This window comes from Lathamus discolor, chromosome 5 (assembly GCF_037157495.1).
Source record: "Lathamus discolor isolate bLatDis1 chromosome 5, bLatDis1.hap1, whole genome shotgun sequence".
Classification (NCBI taxonomy): domain Eukaryota; kingdom Metazoa; phylum Chordata; class Aves; order Psittaciformes; family Psittacidae; genus Lathamus; species Lathamus discolor.
In genome coordinates, this window is record NC_088888.1 from 52,311,378 (window position 1) to 52,332,779 (window position 21,402).

Genomic DNA, 21,402 nt, shown 5'->3' on the forward strand with positions numbered 1-21,402 from the left:
GAAGATGGACAATGAAATTTTCCAGTTCAATTTTAACTAAGTAGTTCTATGTTAGAAAACTGGTCACTCAAGCCATCTCGGAGATGTATTAAAAAAACAAAACCAAAAAACAAATAACCCAAACAAAAAACAGTACAAATCCAGCTGTCCTCTAACCTTGCAGAGAGAAAAATGAAGGTAAAATCTGATAAGTTTATAGATTCATATGTTCCTTTCAGGATTCTAAGTTTTGCTGTGGAATTTTGTTGTGGGATGAGGTTTTCTAATACCTTTGTCAAGTATGTAGCTTCAAGTCCAGGTGTAAAAGTACGGACTTCAAAATGTTCCTTCAGGTGAAGTTTGGTGATTTTTATATTTTGCTACTGTTTACGTCTTCTCTTGCATACCTGTTTGCACTGGTCTGTAGGAAGTAGAGATTTAAATTGTGTTTTATTATGTGTGTTATCATGGTTTACAGTTGGACTCGATGTTCTTAAAGGTCTTTTGCAACTTAAATGAATCTATGATTCTTCATCAGTTTCTATTCTGCTATTAGCTGGGTGATGCTCCCCAGTTCTTAATTATCTTTTAAGGAATTTGCTGAGGTATGTAACAGCCTGCGTTTTGAAAAATTATTAGCAATTCAAAGTGTCTTAATACATTGATGCCAAATTAAAGTTTAGAAATTCTACAGTTGAGCTTCAGTAATGTTTTAAGGACATGAAGTTACTTCAGATGTTTTGGTTTCTATCTTTACCTTGTCTGTATGTACAGACTTGCATGAAGAATAAAATACCATTTTTGCGTGCAGTCAGGTTTGTATTGCAGTCCTTTAAACAATGAAAAACGTTGTTATTGATTTCTTTGGGTTGGAGAATATTTGAAAGAGGAGATAATTTTATGGTGTCTTGGTTCTGTGATGTTATACAAACTTTTAATTAGCAGCTATTGTATTAATGATTTTGCTCTTTAAATAGTATATTTGGCTGGTCACCTTTTAAACCAGCAGCGGTGATCTCCAGCTTTTGACTAAGAAGTTTTCTATGCCATACTCCATTCAGGTGAATGTGTAGTTGTCTTTTCTCCTAGCTACAAACCAGGATAATTTGCTTGTGGAAGATGTTATTTCATGTTTGTCCATGCGTTGTGTAAGGAGAATAATTAAGTGAAAGGAATGACTTGATGAAATACTCAAAAATTGACTTACCTTTCCCTTTTATTTTTAAAATATTGTAGGTTGATGCTGGGAACTTACTATCCAATAGTACTAGTGTTACTATGGCAAAGTACTTAATTTAAGGGGTGTGAATATTTTCATATATTTCTGATTGTGAGAGTGTGCTTTGAGAACATTGGAGTGCAATTTGCTTGTTGAACCTTAATTCTTTTTTAATGAGGAAAACTTGAGAATGCCCACTGAACTTGGTAGAAATAGAATCAGGCATAATATGAAGATGAAGCCTTAAGGGTTTGTGGCTTGGTAGCATACAGTTTTGGAAAATGGAAGTGGCTGTGGCTGTAGTTCTGTCTTGTATTAACTACTTCAAGCATTTAACTTGCACAGTCTTGAGTTAGACTTCTGGAGACACCATTTACACTTGCAGGCATCTGGGGCTCTGCAGTTTGGTCTTCTGAATCCATTTCTTAAGTGCAAATGTTTATTAAATATTTTTGAGCTAGATGTTGTTTGCTAAAAATATTAAACTATAATAGCTTGCAGCTGGCCTTACTGACTTCTCAAAATAGCCTTCTTTTAGGGAACACTTTGTATACTACACTGCCCCACCTCCCATTCCACCCCCTAAAAGACAAAGCCTAACCAACCAGAAAAAAACCCAAATCAAAACAAACCCAACTGAAGCTTTGATCTGCTTAAAAAAATACCAGTGTTCCATCAGAGGGCTGGTGCAAATTTGTGCAAAAATGTATATTCACTGAAAATACAGAAAAAGAAAAAAAAAAATGCCAGAAGATTAAATTAATGAAGATAGAATGTGAAGTACTGCTATATTTCTTTATGAAAATTGTTCTTAAAACAATAAAAGCATGATTTTCAGAGTAAAATAATGAACTTGTTTTTTTAATTTCCTGGATAATAAACTTTTCCTAATTTTAGGATTATTCAGAATAGTGAAAATTCCTACTGGAAATTCTGGCTTTCTTTTTAACAGTAATATTTTCCTGTTGTATTCTTTGAATAACATTATTCTAAATTAATATAGCCTAACATGATTAGGCGTTTGGACATTAACCCGGTGCTTAGCAAACTATTAAATTTCAAGCCCTGTACGTAGTAGTTTTGCATGCTGGATTATAAACTAGTCTGTAGTGTTGTCTGTTGCACCCTGCTCTGCTTCATAATTAGTTGCTTTGGGAGGGGGAAAAACAAACCACAAAAACCCTGAAGTATTCTCAACCGGTGGTGTTAATATTGCTTTCTGTAAACCTGTAATGTGGTTGATCTGTGATAATGGCATTGCGTACTGGAAGAGAAGGTGAAACTGTAATCGATGCTTTCTGTTCTAGTTGGAGGTTTGCATTAAGCATGCTTTAAGAAAGCGCAGCTGGAATTGTAGCTTTCTGCAGTTTTGAGCTGGCGAAGAGCATGCAACAGGGGATGCTGTTCACTACTTTGTCAACTTTTCCCATTCTTGCATTTTATTTTTAATTGAAGAGAATCTCTTTTTTTTTTCATAGCAAAAGACTACCATCGATGAAGGTAGAACAAGCATCTCCTTTCAGCATCTCTCTTTACTTTTATTATTTCTTTCTTTATTAATTAAAAGGGGTTTTTTAGGCTGCCTGGCTAGTAAGTCAAAGAACACATTTAAGGCATCCCTAAAATATTTTGAGTACTTGGGTGATCTTTTTAAACTTCTTTACACACACACCTTTTTGCCTCTAGAAAAGGATACTGCATTTTCATGGTTAGTGTTGGGGCAGCTCAGTTCCTTTTCTTTTGTATCATTAAAGTAATAGTGTTTTCTTTAAGGCTGCATTATATTACAGGCATCAGCTGTAAAAAAACCCAAAACAAAACATTCCTTACCATTCCTGAATAGAGGTGGTAATGAAACAAACAGAGGTTTGTTTCAAAAATGCTAGCTAGCACTGTTTGAAGTAAGTTAAATTCCACACAGCTTTTTGTCCTTAATAATAGTATGAGAGTAACCATACAAACACAAGTGGTAAAATGTTTTTGCATGGAAGAATGTATGATGTGTGACATTTTACTTGATGGTCTTAAATTGAAGATTTATAATCTGAGTTCTAAATCGCTGGTAGTGGGCCTGCTGTACCTACGTCTGTACTAACATATGTGTTTGGCTATATAATGCATTCCTTAATCATTATTAAAAGTCATCAAGGAAGGTGTGTATTTTAAATTATTTCTGTGCTTGCGTAGCTTAACTGTGGAGACCATGCCAGTCTAAATCTAACATCTGAAGAGCTCATCGCCATACCTGATTTCTGTTCTATTCACAGTATGTAGAACGTACCACTTTTATCAGATTAATTTTCAAGTCTTTTTGACCTTGTCTTGTACCAGGTGGTACTGCATCAATAGGACAGCACCTAATTATATGTGTATTAATCAGATGTTAATTCTGCTACTAGTTATAGATGAGTCCAAAATGAGTGAAAAATAGAATAGTCATTAAATATCTTTATTGTGTATTGGGGTGTTCCCTTTGGGCTTGGTGGTATAATTGATATGTCTTTTTCTTTATGGTGATCCCTATTTTTGAAATGGACTTAAAGGAGAAAAGAAGAGAGGGGGAAATACATACACACAGAAACCCCAACACCAACCCCCCCAACCAAACACAAGTACTCCCACCAGCATATGAAAAGAATAGACTTTGTTTTCCATTAATGCAAGATCAGAGAAATAACATTCTGTATGAATTTATTAAAAACCACAAAAACCCCAGATGTTATTTGTGCATTGATAACCTGTGGTTTGGAATTATGTAATGTGATAAAATGTAAAAATCACTGTGACCTGTAACATAGTGCAGCTTTAATACACTGGATTATCCTTAAGTTCAGACTTCATTTCATGCTTCCCAGCCTTCTGTCAAAATACTGTACTGTAACTGCAGCTATACAAGTTCTGAAGTTAATGGAAAGGCTTTTGGAATACTGTATCTGATCTCTGCCTTACAGCACAAGCAGCGCTGCCCTGTGCTGGAGGACCAGCTGGTGGATCTTGTGGTGTATGCCATGGAACGATCTGAGACTGAAGAGAAGTTTGATGATGGTGGAACCAGTCAGCTTCTGTGGCAGCATCTCTCCAGCCAGCTCATTTTCTTTGTGCTCTTTCAGTTTGCAAGTTTTCCTCATATGGTCCTGTCACTCCATCAAAAGGTAAATTGTTTGTATCGCTCCCACGTGGTAAGAGAGATTTTAAAAGCAAAACGAGGTGGTTTTTTTTGAGGGGGGAAAAGAACTCAAACCAACAAAAACCCGAACACCTGCGAGAAGTTCCTGATATGTAAGAATTAAATTTTTGATCACTGCACTCTGTCAAATTCACAAGTGAAATTCCCTGTGAGCTGGGTCTGTTTCTAGTGTATTCAGTTACAGGATGTTGCACTATATTTGGATTCAAAATGCGCTGGTAACTAGAATAAGGACATAAACTGGTGTAATTGATAAGATAAAAATACTGTGCTCTTGCATCCAATTTACAACCAAGCTTCAAATAGAGCAAACTCCCAGTTCAGTTGTGAGCTAAAGAAACATGCCACATAAATGGATGCAAGAACTTGTAATTTGTCTAATCAGTCTAATCAGAGCTATCTAATTAAGGATCATTTTTCCAATTACAGTGATATTGGCAATCACAGTGAAAAGTTATTATTACTTCCTAATAATAATTCTGGTAAGACTGATACACTGTCTAGTATTTACACTTTTCTATGGTCTCAGTGCCTCTCTGAATTCTAAGGGGGTAGTTTTGTCAGTCCTTCATAAGAAAGGAGAGTAGGGGCTACAGTAAGCCAGCAACATCCTGAGCACTTTGCTGAGCGAAAGTGCCATGTCGATGGTAGGAAAGAGGTGTTCTTTCTCCTCTCTGTGCAAGTGATTAGTTTGTGGCAATTTAGATAGTTTCTAACATGCACAACACATTGCTCCATCTTCATTTGCTCCCAGTTCCATGTTACATCAAAATTTACTGCGTATGTTATGTTTTAGTTGTGATGGAGTCTAGCTCTCTGTTTTCTTTGGTATCCCTGAAATTAGTTTTACTAGGGTTACTTTTCTTTAATTACTCTTAATGAACCATTGAAACAACAGATGCTATGCAACACAGCTGCACACATCTAATCTAAAACTAAAGCAAGCTAGGTAAGAGTAGAGGTTAAGTGTATAGTACTGGTCATTAGAAAGCTGCTGTTAACAGATGGAGAAGTTGAATAACAAAAAAATAAATGCAAATGGGTCCTTATGAAGCAAGCCCAGTTTGTTTTGGTTCAGAGGCTTTCTTTGTAGATAAAGTTAATATAAAACCTGTGGCCTGCTGCTAGCAGAGGCAATGCTGTACTTGGCTATGGGGCTACAAGGTGACAACTTAAATCCAACATTTATGAGTTGCTATTTTTTTCAAAATGGTGATCCTCATGAGCTAAATAATTTTTTAAATCTTACCATTAATTGTTATGGCTCTCCCAGAGTCTGTTTCTGTGTTACAACTACTACAACAACTACTACTACTGTGTTACAACTACTACTACCTGTTTGCCATCTTTCTGAAAACATGACATATTTTGGCTTAAATCGTGCTATAAAATTCCAAGTAATCGTTGCTGGAATTGTTTTAGTCTGCCCTTTTATAGGAATCTTTGCAATGATTTTTCTTCTACGTGCAGTATTTGTCTGTTACTGAGTGTGTTTGACAGTTGGCAGGCCGTGGCCTCATTAAAGGAAGAGACCATCTGATGTGGGTGCTACTCCAGTTCATCTCTGGCAGCATCCAGAAGAATGCATTGGCTGACTTCCTCCCCGTTATGAAGCTTTTTGACCTCCTGTATCCTGAGAAAGAAGTAAGTCTTCTCTCTGAAATTAAAAGTTTTGGTTTTAATTCAACTTGAGACCTTCATATGTCAATATCGTTCTTGAGTCACTGATACAGCAGTGTGCTGTGTAGTTAGAGAGAGATGTTTCATAATTAAATGAAAATTTTCAGGATTTCAGAGCTGTTTTTTTTTCCAGTAGCCACATTTGTGCAGTGCTTTTAGGGGTGAAAAAGACTCTGTTAACTCCTCTCTTCCTTGACTTTGGTTTAACTAAGTTCCTAAGGAGTTTGTTAAAGCACTGAGGATACTGTTAAGGAATAGTGTGGAATTTGACTGTTCTATCTGTGCTGTAACAGAATAATGTACTGAGAGATGCTTTCAGCAAAGAACTGAACAAGACACATTAAATTTATTCCATAGCAAATAATCCTAGTTATGCTTTTACGTTTGTGCATTCCTCTAGAAATAAGGTTCCTGAGGGGGAGTTTTGGAAAATTCTTTAACTGCCATCATGACAGCACTGTCAGCATGAAGTCCTGGTTACTTGCTCTTATTTATTATGTGTTGCTATTGTTTCACTTGTTCTACTAGGAGTGCTTGTGTGGTGGAAACTGTACCAAAGAGAAAGAAATGAGAATGTTGGCAAAGGAGAGAGCCAGACTGCCTTTTCCAATGCCAGTAATATACCTGAGTCTGTAGCCAAAACCTTTTGAATTCTGGGGTGTATCTCTTCCTTTTCCTAGGAAGTGTATTAATCTTTAGGTGTAATGGTGATGCTAGACAAATTAGATTTTTCAGAAAATGCTGGTGAACCACTGAGCCATAATAGGTTTCTGAATAATGTATAAGTGTGAAGCTGAGAGTAAAAGTATATGCATCATAACTATATATGATTTCAATTTATATACTCAAAGCATGAGCGTCTGTTTGCTGAGGTCTTAGGTTATTTGTTTATTTGAGGTCCAGGTCTTTTCCGGACCTCTTGATGTTTAAAATTGCAAACACAGATGAGGGTAGAACATGTTCTCTGAAAATGTTGTGTATGGTATTGCAAGTCCGAAAAAAAACAAAACTTGACCTTGTGAATGCTGGCTGTCTAAGTTGGTTTTCTGTTCATTAATATGTGCAATATGTCACATTCGTGTGTTTTTTCTTTAGTATATTCCTGTACCTGATATTAACAAACCCCAGTCAACTCATGCTTTTGCAATGACCTGTATTTGGATACATCTGAACCGGAAGGCCCATAGTGACAACTCCAAGTTACAGATTCCCATTCCTCATTCTCTTAAACTGCACCATGAGTGAGTTTTGAGGGTTTTGTTATGTTGTGATTTGTCTTTAGACATAATGGAATAGGAAGCTTTAAGTCTGTATTCAGAATGTATTGTGTGATGGGGTGCTGTATAAGGGTTATCGAACGAATGAGCTCAGTCATTCAAAAAGCAAGAGCTTAAAGTCAAAATATTTCATGAAAAGTGAAATACTCTTTATTGTACAGCTAATGGAAATGATATATTGCACCTCAAATTAATAAATCTTTTTTACTAATGGAGAATTTGAAAGCAAATTGACAGGGTTTATTATGCTGTAGTTTGGAAACTGAATAAGCAGCATGTTAGGTTTTGTCTGGAAAAGCGATTTTTAAAGTGTATTTTTCTCCTGAGTTGTTTCTCTGATACAAGAAAATTGCACACAGTGAAACTGGCATACAGTGTAGTCATTTTGATGTGGTGCAGTTAATAATTATTTTGGGGTTTCTGCTGTTTCACAGTGGATTTTTGGTTGAGGTCAGTATGGCTGTACTCTTGGAATGAATGTGTGGTGTTCTGTTTGTTACTTTCTACTCAGTGTTTAATATCTTTGGCACACAGGTTTTTGCAACAGAGTTTAAGAAATAAGAACTTACAGATGAATGACTACAAGATTGCCTTGTTATGCAATGCTTATTCAACTAATTCAGAGTGTTTCACTTTGCCAATGGGAGTGCTAGTAGAAACAATTTATGGCAATGGCAACATGAGGATACCTCTTCCAGGGACTAATTGCATGGCATCGGGATCTATTACCCCGTTGCCAATGAACCTCTTGGACTCACTCACAGTTCATGCCAAAATGAGGTACAGTATGCAGCTAGGTTTTGTTTGTTTGTGGGGTTTTTAACTTTTTTCTCTTGTAAATCTGTGTTTAACTCTATTATCAGGAAAGCTTTCCTGTGTCTGGACGTAAGTGTAGATCTGTTTATTTACTTAGTACATTTCTTAACTTTCAAGATCTTGTTTTTGACTGAAAAATACTTTTCTCTCTTTCCTCAGTCTGATTCATAGCATAGCTACAAGGGTAATTAAGTTGGCTCATGCAAAATCTAGTGTGGCCTTGGCTCCTGCTCTTGTGGAAACCTATAGTCGCCTGCTGGTTTATATGGAAATAGAATCCTTGGGTATCAAAGGCTTTATCAGTAAGAAAACCTTTTTTTTCTTCCCTCTTTGTTTTGTTCAGTAGCATTTCCTTTTAATGGCAACTAGAGAACATAGTAAAAATTAAAATAATGATGCAGCATGTTGAATACATGTATAAATTATTTTAATATAAAAGGAACTGTAATACTTATGCTAGTGCTGCAGTAAATTTCAGATGAACGTGCTGCTTTCCCATTATGCCATGACTTGTATGGTCAGGACCTCACTAGTTACGCTGCACTGTGCAAAAATATGCTTAGTGGAAAAGCATAAGCAAAGTTACTTAATTGGGCACGAATGATACTTCATTGCTCTTGTTAAAATTATTTGCATGTCTGCTGCGTATGTTCATTCAAAAGATTGAGCTCTACACATTTACAGCATCTTCAGACAGCTCTTGCACACCCACTCCTTGTGGGTAATACCATTTTCAAATCAAATACCTGACTTGCAGCCTAATACAACCTCTCTCCACAGTGTACTCTGGAGTTGTATTTTAAAGTGTAATCACTTGGAAAACTTATCTTACAAACTCTTTTTCATAAGGTCAGCTTCTGCCAACAGTGTTCAGATCTCACGCATGGGGAATTCTGCACACTCTACTAGAAATGTTTAGCTATCGGATGCATCACATCCAGCCTCATTACAGAGTGCAGCTGCTCAGCCATCTTCACTCCTTGGCTGCTGTGCCACAGACTAATCAGAACCAGCTTCATCTGTGGTGAGTGATGGCTACCATATTTAGTCTTAATCTCAGATTTCTCCATCATATGTGGAAAGCTGTTTGAGAACTATGTTTGAAAGGGACATAAGTACTTACTGATCTTACTTCTGTGGCTAAATTATGGTATCCCAGCAGGTCATGTTTCAGAAATACAGATAGATGTTAGTGGTAGTACTCCACAGAGTTGCATGAGGCAGTCTCTTGCACAGACATGGCAACAATGTCACAGGTCGGAACACACGGATGTGCACCAAAATGTCCGGTCAACATCTGCTGGAAAACTAGAGATAAAGGGCAATGCCCTCTACTTTTAGTCACAGTCATTGGCTTGTCTGCCAGCGGGACTGTGCTTGCTTACTCCTGCAGAGGATGTTTAATTTCATTGCAAGAGTTAAGTTGGTTCAACTTAATTCTTTTGTGAAGTTAATTTTCAGTCAGATCAGAGAAATGATCTGTTCGAGCCTGCAGCTGTAAAGGAGTTCGTGCAAAGTTATGGTGGCTGTACATGAACTTGAGTAGAGAAGAAAGCGTCATTTCCATTTTATGGTTTGTGTCTTACATTGGTGTAAACCATGCATAAAATAATGGCTAATTTGGATGCAAGAAAGGTGAAGAAGCTGGTTAAAGAAGCTGTAGAGTTGATATACAGGTAAAGGGTTGATAAAACAGGTAAGGGTGTGAGGTTCGGTTTATATGTAGAATCTGGGGTTTGTTCTAGAAGAGTTGAGGGAAAGTGTCCATTCACACTTAGAGTAGAATACTTCTTTGCGGGGGTGTTTGAGGGGCACAGAACAACCTAATTATTATCAGTTCATATAAAGGAAGTCTAATTGCACACTAATTTCTTATCCCAGATTCAAATTGCTCTGTTGCTTATCCTTTACCAAGAATAAAGAGAGCGGTGTTCAAGGTCATGTTGGATGTGGCTTTAAGCAACCTGGTCTAGTGGAATGTGTCCCTCCCCATGTCAGGTGTTTGCAACTAGGCAATCTTTAAGGTCCCTTCCCAAGCCATTCTATGATAAGACAAGTTTCTCCTTAAATTCAAGGTCTTGCTCTTTTTATTCACCTAAATCTTGTTTTGTCATCTTAGTCTGTGAAATATGGATATTAACCAGTCACTTTTGATAAGCACAGCATGCAACTAGATTGGAGTAAACTAACCTATGGTTTTGGCATTTCAAAGACACAATGTTATAAAAGTCTTTTAAATTACTTAAAGCTACCTGGTATGAAAAGCACTTCCAACTAGAGCACTGGAAAATAAAGTGCTTTCAATCATTTCTTTAATAAGAACAGTTTAGTGCTGTCTGCTTCAAAGTGATAGTTAGCTTTGAAACTTCCTATGCATTATTCATGCCTTTTTATTCTGTTTTTGCATACATTTATCTATATATTATTGTTTAGATGAAGATGCTACAAAGATAACAAAGGAGGGGATGCTCTAAATTGGAGAGACTTGAGAATCTTTTGCAGGGGCTCTGCACTTGGGATTTTCACTAAATCAACTTTTGAGAGGTTTATTTGAAAATCAAGTACTTAAATAGTTGCTAATAGATTTATTAAACAGTGGAAAAAGCAAACCTCTGATAGGTTAAGAACATAATTTTTAAAACGTTTTTGTATTATTTGAAGCAGAAGATAGAGGAAAAATAGGTATTTTTGGAATCCTAGCATTATAAGCATTGTTTGCTAACTGAACTGTTTCCTTCTTTCAGTGTTGAGAGTACTGCTCTAAGGCTAATCACAGCTTTGGGCAGCTCAGAAGTCCAGCCACAGTTTACACGATTCCTCAGTGATCCCAAAACAGTTCTTTCAGCAGAATCAGAAGAACTCAACAGAGCTTTGATCTTAACTCTAGCAAGGGCAACACATGTGACAGGTAATGGCAGTAGTGGAAATAACATCTTAAGTGAAAGCTGTAGTCAAGCCATTTCTTTAAAATACCATTTAATAGAGTATCAGAGAAATGACCCAGTTATATACCATATCCCAGACAATTCTGGTTTTGAAAAAAGTATCATTAATTTCCAACTAATTGTTTTCAGGCAAAAAGCTATTATTAAAGCAGCAGTGAAATGGAACTTCATTTAAAACTTCATTTTTATACAGACATAGTGTGACGAATTTCTCTTACTGTCTTATTTTCAGTGTAATGATTTTAAATTTAAAAGTTTGGATTGCTTACTGGTACATGTCATTAAAAATAAAAATGAACATGGAATATTCACAGCAAATATGTTGCTTATGTGGAACCCATGCCCTCTACAGCTTGCCTCTAAGAAAAAGTAGTGTGCGTTTTGGATTTGCTTTCTTGGGGAATGGAAAGGGGGAAGCTTTTATTGTGTGTTTTAATGTTTTAAGAGTGTACTACAATGACATGGATCAGGCTTTAGTTAGCTTTGAGAGGGATATTTCTCTCTTTTTTTATGGTTCTTGTCTGGAGACTTGCTGGAGAGTTAAACCAGGTGATTTCACAAAAAGGTGATTTGAAAGGGAAAGGGCTTCTTTGTATTAGGGCTTTTGTTTAATTTTTTTTTTTTAACCTTTCCTCAGCCTTTAATGTTAACACTGGGTTTGGGGGGATGAGGCTTGTGTTTTATTTCTACAGCTTCATTGGGAAAGCTGAGTGGAGTTTTTAAAGCAACATAAAATGGCATCTGGCAGTTTCATGATAATTACCTTCCTCAGGATTTTTTTTAAGTCTAATTAGTTAATCAGCAAAAGCTTGTACTGTCATTACAGGAAATTAAATATAAAATCTGAAAATTGTGATTGTGTTATATGTAGTTGAAACCCTAAAAATAATTTTGTTTATATAATAAAAAATATAGTGTCCAGCTTGTTCTATAGCGAGCAGGTATGGGAGAAGTTGACCAAAAAGGAAATGAATTAATGCATGTGACTACAAAAGGAATACCAGTAAGAATTTTTTTTTGTGCGTGTGTGAAATTCTAATACCATCAATCCATTTTCTAGACTTTTTCACAGGCTCTGATTCCATTCAGGGAACTTGGTGCAAGGACATACTGCAGACTATAATGAGTTTTACTCCACATAACTGGGCATCGCATACACTAAGCTGTTTTCCAGCTCCTCTGCAGGTAATAGTTTCAAACTCATGATTTTGTAGTTAAAATTGCATAGAATTTACTCTGTTAACAAGATGCTTTGTCTTTTGCTAGTTGATGCGATTCTTTCCCTGTCCAGACTACATTAATCTCAAGTCTAAAGAATGCAGCATGATTGTAACATTACTATTTCTTCAGAAATGCATTAGCTTCTGATGGATTATTATAAGGCCGAGTCTGGCCAAGTGATACTTCCAGTGGAAGGTAAATCAGATCCATTAAAAAAAAAAAAAAAGGAATAAAAAGAGAAGTTGGAAAAAATCTTTTTTCTTGTGGGCAGCTTGTCATGTAGCTTTGTCAGTGACAAAACAGTAGCTGTGGTGTCATGGTGAAGCACAGCCCTACCTGGTAGGTTTATATTGTACAAGGAAGTAGGAACTCATAAGATGCTAAGTCAGGTAAAAGTTTGTCTGTTCAACTTTTTTTATTGTAGGCTCTCAGTGACAGCAAAGCCTATCTTATTTCAGGTGTTCTTCAAACAGAATAATGTACCTCAGGAAAGCCGTTTTAACTTGAAGAAGAATGTGGAAGAAGAATACCGAAAGTGGAAGTCTATGACCAAGGAGAATGACATAATAACACACTTTTCTGTGCAGGGTTCACCTCCGCTTTTCCTTTGTCTCCTATGGAAGATGTTGTTAGATACTGATCACATTAATCAAATTGGCTACAGGTGAGCTTAAAAGATATGCTATTTCAAAGTTATTACAGCAGTGTTCTCAGTTCTGAGGATATAGGTCTTGTGCATTAACAGGATTAACAGCTTGATTTTTGCTTTTCTTTTATTAATTCAGAGCATGCAGAGCATGGAAAAAAGGAGCGGAGCTAGGTGTTAGCAAGCATATCATAATAATTGTGCACTGTTAAAAGACTGGTTACACCACACAGTAGGCTGCAATGCATATTCTTCCTGGTAAGAAACAAGGATGTGAGGTGTCACAGTTAACTGTAAAGACAGTATTTCAGGCAATCTGAAACAGCAACCAGAAAATGTGAAACATTTATCTACTTAACCTTTAAACATGAGTAAAGGCCAAATATTTTTTCAAAAAAGAAATGTTGGATTAAGATGAAAATTTTCTACGTAAGTAGTAGTCCTACAATTTCTTTTTTTTACTTCTTCTCTTCAGTAGCATCATCAGCTGTAGCTGTGAAAAAGGATTCTTTCTTTCCAGTCATTATTAGGTCTGTTGCAACAATTAATGTTTTGATCTTGTGTATTTCTCTTCTGTGTGATGGTGAAATACCAGTATTTTAATGTTATGGTTATATTGAAATGCATACTACAGGGAATTAAAGGAGTTGCAGAGAATTGTTCTAAGAGGTGTGTAACTAAAAATACATAACTAAAGTGTGGGTTCTGGGCAGAATACTATACACAGGAACTGGTGAACTTGAAGCATTTTTTTCTGATTAGTATTTATACTTTGGAATTCCGTTGCTATAATTTTTTTTTTCTTTGCTTTGGGGTGTTCATTTAATAAAGGGAGGTTTTTGACTCTTTTTTTTTTAAGACAATTGTATTAAACCACACTAACTGTTATAAAATAGACCAGTTAAAAATATTAAAACCAGTGACAATTGCTTGCTGCCTTTTTTTTTTCTTCCTTTCTTCCCTGCTAGAGTATTAGATAGAATTGGAGCCAGAGCTCTGGTGGCACACGTCCGGACATTTGCAGATTTTTTGGTGTATGAATTCTCTACCTCTGCAGGAGGCCAGCAGCTCAATAAATGTATTGAGATTCTCAATGACATGGTGTGGAAATACAACATTGTAACACTGGATAGGTTGATACTGTGTTTGGTAAGTGTTGTCTTAGAAGGTAAAATGACAGTTCTTTGTGCAGTCTGCTTTGAGTTACTTTTGTAGGAACATTACATGATTCAGAAGCAAATGGAAAGTCTTGTACCCATTAGAGTATGCTTTCTTTGCTTAGAATTCAGCCTGTTTGATAAGAAAAGTAAGAGAGAAACAGCTTTCTCTGTCTTTCAGGTTATCTTACAAATTAAGGCAGAACTCATCTAGCAAGAATGAAAATTTCCTTCAGTAATTGTTCTTATATTTTAAGATGTGATTTTTACTTAAAGCTCATTTGAATTTTAGTTTGGTTTCCAAATTGAAATTTGAAGCACTTTTAACTTCATTAATTGATTATTTTCAGTAAGTGTGTTGACATCTAAAAGAGAGCTAGAGTTCTGGGAGAGCATGCTGTCATTGGGGAGTTTGTAAGACTCTCTGCTTATGTAATAAAAAAATGTGATGGGTACTTTCACAGGAGGTGATTGAAACTGCTTCTGTCCTGTGTCTTCAATTGAAAAATAGAGTTGAAAGTCCATATGTTCAGTGTGAATTTGTGTGCAGATGTACCTGATGTGTAGCCACATTTGCTAGCCAGTGTTTTGGGGTTATAAAGCAGACAGCAACATCAACTGTAATTCTATGTTTTATGATCCTTTTTTTTTCAAGGCTATGCGTAGTCATGAGGGAAATGAAGCTCAAGTCTGTTACTTCATAATTCAGTTACTCTTACTGAAGCCTAATGATTTCAGAAACAGAGTGAGTGATTTTGTAAAGGAGAATTCTCCGGAGCACTGGATGCAGAATGACTGGCATACTAAACATATGAGTTATCACAAGGTATCAAAGCTAATGAAATTCTGTTGTTATAAAACTTCTTGTGGAGTGGAGATCATCCAGAGTCTTTTGTGCTGTGAATGACAGGACAGCTCTATCAAGTTTTAGAGTTAGTCAGTTGTAATTTATCTGGGCCAGAATAAAAACTATATGCAAAAAAAAAAACCAGACTGTGATTATGTAATGATGTTAAAATTATTGTGTAGTGATATTCAAAGATAGAAACAGCTGAAGAGTCAGTTGGAGGTTCATTCTTGCTCATCTAAATCCAGTTGTTTTTAAAACTGATACTGATACTCATTTAGAACAGTCTTTGTGCATCAGAGAAAAGATATTTCCTTCTGGTGTTTTATGAGTATAGCAGTAGCTAAACCTACATTTTCTCCTAATTGTTGAAGCTGCCATCTCCTGTGTGGCAAGAACATGATATCCTGTTATGTCAGGGAAGAGAACTGCTGGGATTTGAAGGCTGCTGTAACATAGTGGCTTCTGCTAACTAGAAGAAGATGAACCAGTGCAGCATTCTATCAAAAGACAAATCAACACTGAGATTAAGCAGATACAAGCAAAGTTGTGTAGCTAAACACATTCAGTCTAGTTCTGATCCAGAAGCTATTTGGTCTGTATTAGCCCTCTGCTTTAGCCGTGCAGTGTCTTAACAGTGCCTAAAAGTGTAAGGGTAGCAGGGAAGCAAATTATCTTAGCTTGGGAAGTGCTCTGACATGGCTGCACAGTTGTAGACCCCATCTGACATGTAGAAATTTCAGTCACAAATAAAACACTATAAGCACAGCCTTGAGCTGTACTTACCTGGTATTTGAGTGCACTCTTAATTCTTTCCCTGGGAGATACTATTTCTAGTGTTCTGATTTAGTATATGATACAGAAGCTTTCAGCAGTGCTGATTTTCCCTTAGGGTTTCTCTTAAATATTTGGTAAGGGACACATAAGTGCTGGCTGCTTTCAGCTTTGCTTAATGTTCTCTTATGCCCACTTTAAGTGGTGGTAAAACTTTGTTTTGTTGGCTTTTTTTTTTTTTTTTCTGAAGAAGTTGTTATTTACTAGTCTAGTAACTAAATAATTTCACTTAGAGTTGAATTTTCTTCAACTTTCTTCTTAAGCCTTACAGTAAGATCATCTCACTGCAGTCATACAAGATAGTATGAGGGCTATGAATTGTCTTTTTAAAGCAATGTAGATGCTGGATACTTAACGCATTGCTTTTAAGGAAAGAGCTTTTGATTTTGTTGGAATTCTTTCCCTACAGAAATATCCTGAAAAGCTGTATTTTGAAGGCTTAGCAGAGCAAGTCAATCCCCCAGTTCAGATCCAGCCCCAGTACCTACCAATTTATTTTGGAAATGTATGCCTGCGCTTTCTGCCAGTGTTTGACATTGTAATACATAGATTTCTGGAATTGCTTCCAGTGTCCAAATCACTAGAAACTTTATTGGATCATCTGGGAGGTTTATACAAATTCCATGGTAAGTTACCTGTGAATATAGACTTTTGTTCCTGTTGCCATCATTCTGTTCTCCTACATTCGTAATTTTCATTTACTACGACAGCGTTTGAAGCCTTTCCCATCCTGTAAGCCCCATGTACATTTCCACAGAGAAGTAAAATCCCTATTTAACAAATTTCAGCCTAATGACAGTGAACTTTTATTCAGGTAGCTCTTGCTAATTCATGCTTCCTCTACAACTTCCCCTTTCATTATCTTCTGGTTGCAAGTACTTGGACCTGTGTTCTAACAAACTTTCTGTTACCAAGACTTAAACAGCTAAAAAGCGGTTCCTTCATCTGTCCTTACTAAAGATTCAAATATCTGATTTTTTTTTTTAACACTTTTATAGCAGCTCCTTTATGATGAGTTTTTTGTGTAGATGTCATTGCTATGTTATGCCCAGACAATTTACAGTATTCTCTTTACTGTGTCTTTATACCTAAATTCTTTTAGATATATATTAATACCTTTATACAAAGAGATGATTGGGACAGTTTAGTTACAAATATATTAGTTTTATAATTAAGAAACGAACTGTTAGTAATACTGACTGTCTTTGCTCAACTTCTGCCTTTCTGCACACACACTAAAGTGTATGTAAAAATAAGGAAAATTACTGTTGTATAGTGAAGAATGTGAATCAATTCCATATATGCTTTTTTAAAATACATACAACATACTCTTGTAGAGCTCTTGATTTTAATTTCATGTTTGCCACCATAAAGATAATAGCGATGCTAGAAGTTGTTTCTGATCTTTGTTGTTTTCCTTTTCTTCTTGGCAGACCGTCCGGTGACTTACCTGTACAACACTCTTCACTATTATGAGATGCATCTCAGAGAGCGCACAAACCTCAAAAGAAAACTCGTTCATGCCATTATTGGGTCTCTCAAAGATAATCGCCCACTAGGCTGGTGTCTAAGTGATACTTATCTCAAATGTGCTATGAATGCCCGAGAAGAAAATCCATGGATTCCTGATGACACTTATTATTGCAAGCTCATTGGAAGACTAGTAGACAATATCCTTCTTAAAGTTTACATTAAATAAGCTGTACCAATGTCTTACAGCTTCTTTTCATCAAAATACAAAGTTTAATTTCCGTCTATTCAGATACGAAATAAAGCTTGGAATCGTTATTTAGCTGCTTATATCAGTCAAAATTCATATTGGATTATTGCAGTGTACTTGTTTAAAAATTATTCTACACAGGAACTGTGCTGTAAAACATCTTGAAAGATATCGTGAAAACAACAGTGCAGCTCTATGAATGTTTCACTGTTTAATGCATCACTTATAAATACAAATACTGATGTTTATGTATTCCAAATTGAATTCTAATTGCCACATAAAATCAGCTTGATATAAAGCATGAGTACATAAATGTAGAAATGAGTATTTCTACATTTAACAAAAAAATGTAGAAAATGAGGCTACTTTTTTTTCCCTAATGCCATTATCATTATTACTAAGAATAAAATATTGTAAGCAGTGCCACGTGTAAGATGGTATATAACTAACTGTGTCTAGTTGAAGATCAGTATATGTGATGTTAGCAACAGCTGAGAATCTCTTTTTCAGGAAGTAAAAATAGAAGTTATATTTTTAACACAAACCTACATGTTCTTAATTGTTGCCTTTTATTAGTTTTTATGGTTAAGACTACTGCTGATTTAAATTTCTGTGGAGATAGCTAATGAATCTGTGTATCTGTATTCTAGAGATTAGTACCAGTGTAATCTCCCTGGACATTGTCTTCTGTCTGTGTCAGCTTTATTGGAATTGACCAGTTTTCTGCATGTTATGTGTCTTTCAGTCCTCTTCCTGAGCTTGCTTTTCTTTTATGTGTAACTTAAAATCAGTTTATTAGGTTGCTCTAAAGAAAGCTAAAATCATATAAGCCCCTGCTTTTATGCAAATGTTAACAGTATGTTCAGAGATCTTTTCTGTGTATAGCTCAAATGAGTTAAGTCTTGGTTGGGAAAGTGGAGTATCATTGCCTCATATTCATGCTTTTGTCCACATGTCTTGTGTTTATGAAATGCAGTTGGTTTATTTGTTCTCAGTGAATTACCTTCCGGTTCAGTTTTGTATGAGGCAGTGTGCTGCTTACACTAGTCTGTATTGGGGCACCTTTTTTTTCCTTAATCATTGTCACCTATGGCAGGCAAATCACCAGGTCCATTTCCAAATTGTGACTGGAGATTCAATGAGTTTCCTAACCCAGCTGCCCATGCTCTCCATGTTACCTGTGTTGAGCTCATGGCTCTGACTGTTCCAGGGAAAGATGTGGGCAATGAATTACTGAATGTTGTGCTGAAGAGGTATGTTGGCTTTCTGAAACTGTTTTCTGCAATATGCACCACATAGTTACAGATACATTGTTAAGGTAGTCTGTGATACTCATTTTCTTAGGTTTTTATAAGTTTTTAATTAAGTATAAATACTTAAAAGATTTATATATGAAGATGTCCATACCTGTGGCATGGGGGTTGGTACTAGAATCTCTAAGGTCTCTAACACAAAACATTCTATGATTCTTTGATGGTTTTGAGAAGGTGGCTGTGGAGGTGAAACAGAAAATTTAAGTATTAGATTTCTGTGCTGTAGTGGACTTTGTGTGTGATACCCTTTAAAAGACAGAGGGAAAACCTCGCACAGCCAAAGAACTTAACCCTGTGGGTTCAGTGGAGAGAGGCTCAAAAAAGTCTGTTGTTCTTTCAGCTGTGCTGGGAGGAGATTTCATCAGTTAATATCACAGCATCTTTGAATGCAAAGAAATGAGCAGGGAGCATTGGCAGGACTCTGAATCCTCCTGATACTAGTGTAAAATCAGAGGTACTTGAAACAGAGTGGTGTGCCGAGGCTAACCTTTTGTCTTAGTGCATTAAGTTTGACCTGCAGCTCTGTTTCTTGCTCAGTCACTATGAAAATACCTGAAGTGAAAGGAAGAACCTGGTATTATCACAGGGATTCAGATGCCATCTCTGATCAATGACAAACTGAAGTAGTTTGATTTCAGCCTATTCAGCTTAGTAATATATTATCCTTAGCTCTATTTTGGAGTCAATAGAGGGACAAGCTCGCCTTAAACGCGGATGCCTATTCGGTATAAAGAACAGTGTGATAAGAGCCTTTGAGGAAAACATGCTGCTAACGCAAAATCATGCCAGAACAAAGTTTTGCAAGCAACATCACAGTAGCATTTATACTGTTTGCTCTCCTAAATACTTGTATATGTTTTTATAGCTCCCTCAACTTGAGCAATGTTCTTTGCACGAGTACATTTTTTCTTTAGGCGCACTAGAAGCACAAATTGCAATTGTGAAATTCAGAGCTTTAGTTTTCTTTGTTTCTCCAGTCAGCCCCTGGTGCCAAGAGAGAATATCACAGCTTGGATGAATGCAATTGGATTAATCATCACAGCCTTACCAGTGAGTCAGTATGTTGTATTTTAAAATAAAAAATCCCTCTTCTTCCATGTAAGGTTTATCATCTTTCCAGAGTATGTTCTAAGAAATTAGAGCCAGCATGTAGATTCTGCAGAATGCTGTTCAGAAGACTGCTTGTGTGTTTGAGAAACATCTACTCCTCCAGCATGGAAAAATTGACAGCGTTTTCTGAATTTCCATTTAGTTTTGAGGCTAGGTTGAAAAGTGGTAAATCACTCCTATTTGAAAACATGTTTAAATGCTGTGTGTATAGAATTGAGAACTGGAGCTATGGAATAAGATCTGTAAGGCTTCTGATGCTAATTTTGTGTTAATCCTTGTACTTGCACGTCCTTAAACCATGTAAATGAGACATGCCTAAAACTGCAAGAGCAAATGTGTGCAGTATCAGGGTTCGTGTATCAGTAGAAACTTTGATCTTCTGAATATAATGTCTCTTGTACCTGACCAGGACTCCCTGAATAATTTTGATCTTGCTTATCTGTTGCTTGTATCTGCAGCAGTTATCCTTTCCTTGCGGCTTTTCTTCCCCAACAGTATGGTTCTTCTTCGTGGAAGAAAGCCGTCATGGATATAATCTTTATTATTTTTATGTTTCTTATTATTCTTCCTGTTCCCTCTCCTTGCATCTTCATCTATATTCTTTAACTTTTGTACTTTTTTTTTTCCTTGTTTCATCTTTGGATTTTCAGTCTGTTTTGTCCTGGCAGTTAGAAGCCTCAGAAAATTCTCCTTCCTTCCATTAAGGCTTTTTGCCTCAGTGCTGCTTTGTTTTTAGACCTTTATATTAGCTAACTAAATAATTAAATGAACGAAATGTGTCTTGATAATGTCATAACCTCGAGTATACCTCATCCCTTCACATGGATGCAGTATTGTGCTTCTTAATTTCCGTGTTTGTCAGACAGGGTTACAAACTACCATGTGGTCAAAAACATTTTAGAAATGCACTAATAGCAGAAAATGTTGAGGAGGCATTGTCTCTGATAGTGTTCTTCGCGGAAGCAGTTTAACCTTTCGTTTTTTTCCAGGAGCCATACTGGATTGTTCTCCATGATCGCATTGTGAGTGTTATCAACAGTCCCAGCTTGACGTCAGAGACAGAGTGGGTTGGTTACCCGTTCCAGCTGTTTGACTTCACAGCATGTCACCAGTCATATTCTGAGATGAGTTGTAGCTACACTTTGGCTTTGGCACATGCTGTCTGGCATCATTCTAGCATTGGACAGCTTTCTCTCATTCCTAAGTAAGTGTTATGGTATTTGATGATTTAATTCGTCTTTTAAATTCCACCCATATTGTAGGTAACAGAACCGTACCTCCAGCACTTAAATCAGCAAATATGTACAGGGGAGCTTCAAAACTCACCAGATAGATAACAGGCTTTTTTCTAGCACTCTTTGTTACCCGTAAGCTTTGGGGCTTTCATTTAGAGTATCTTTAATGAGCCTTTTTTATCTTTATTAGCTTTCATGCTTTATATATATATATAT

The 21,402-nt window shown here is 36.3% G+C and overlaps 1 protein-coding gene across 3 annotated transcripts in view; it reads left to right on the top strand.

The window, feature by feature from the left end:
• Positions 1-21,402, top strand: part of MED23 (mediator complex subunit 23) — a 38,733-nt gene that overhangs the window by 13,268 nt on the left and 4,063 nt on the right. For all 3 annotated transcript variants that reach the window (XM_065680864.1, XM_065680861.1, XM_065680862.1), the window contains 16 exons: positions 4,150-4,350; positions 5,886-6,029; positions 7,161-7,306; positions 7,877-8,122; positions 8,318-8,460; positions 9,008-9,182; positions 10,903-11,066; positions 12,164-12,288; positions 12,783-12,988; positions 13,939-14,119; positions 14,783-14,953; positions 16,218-16,434; positions 17,242-17,478; positions 18,616-18,781; positions 19,819-19,891; positions 20,941-21,155. In XM_065680864.1, coding sequence (XP_065536936.1) covers positions 4,150-4,350; positions 5,886-6,029; positions 7,161-7,306; positions 7,877-8,122; positions 8,318-8,460; positions 9,008-9,182; positions 10,903-11,066; positions 12,164-12,288; positions 12,783-12,988; positions 13,939-14,119; positions 14,783-14,953; positions 16,218-16,434; positions 17,242-17,478; positions 18,616-18,781; positions 19,819-19,891; positions 20,941-21,155 — 2,810 coding nt within the window. The remainder of the gene's footprint in view (positions 1-4,149; positions 4,351-5,885; positions 6,030-7,160; positions 7,307-7,876; positions 8,123-8,317; positions 8,461-9,007; positions 9,183-10,902; positions 11,067-12,163; positions 12,289-12,782; positions 12,989-13,938; positions 14,120-14,782; positions 14,954-16,217; positions 16,435-17,241; positions 17,479-18,615; positions 18,782-19,818; positions 19,892-20,940; positions 21,156-21,402) is intronic.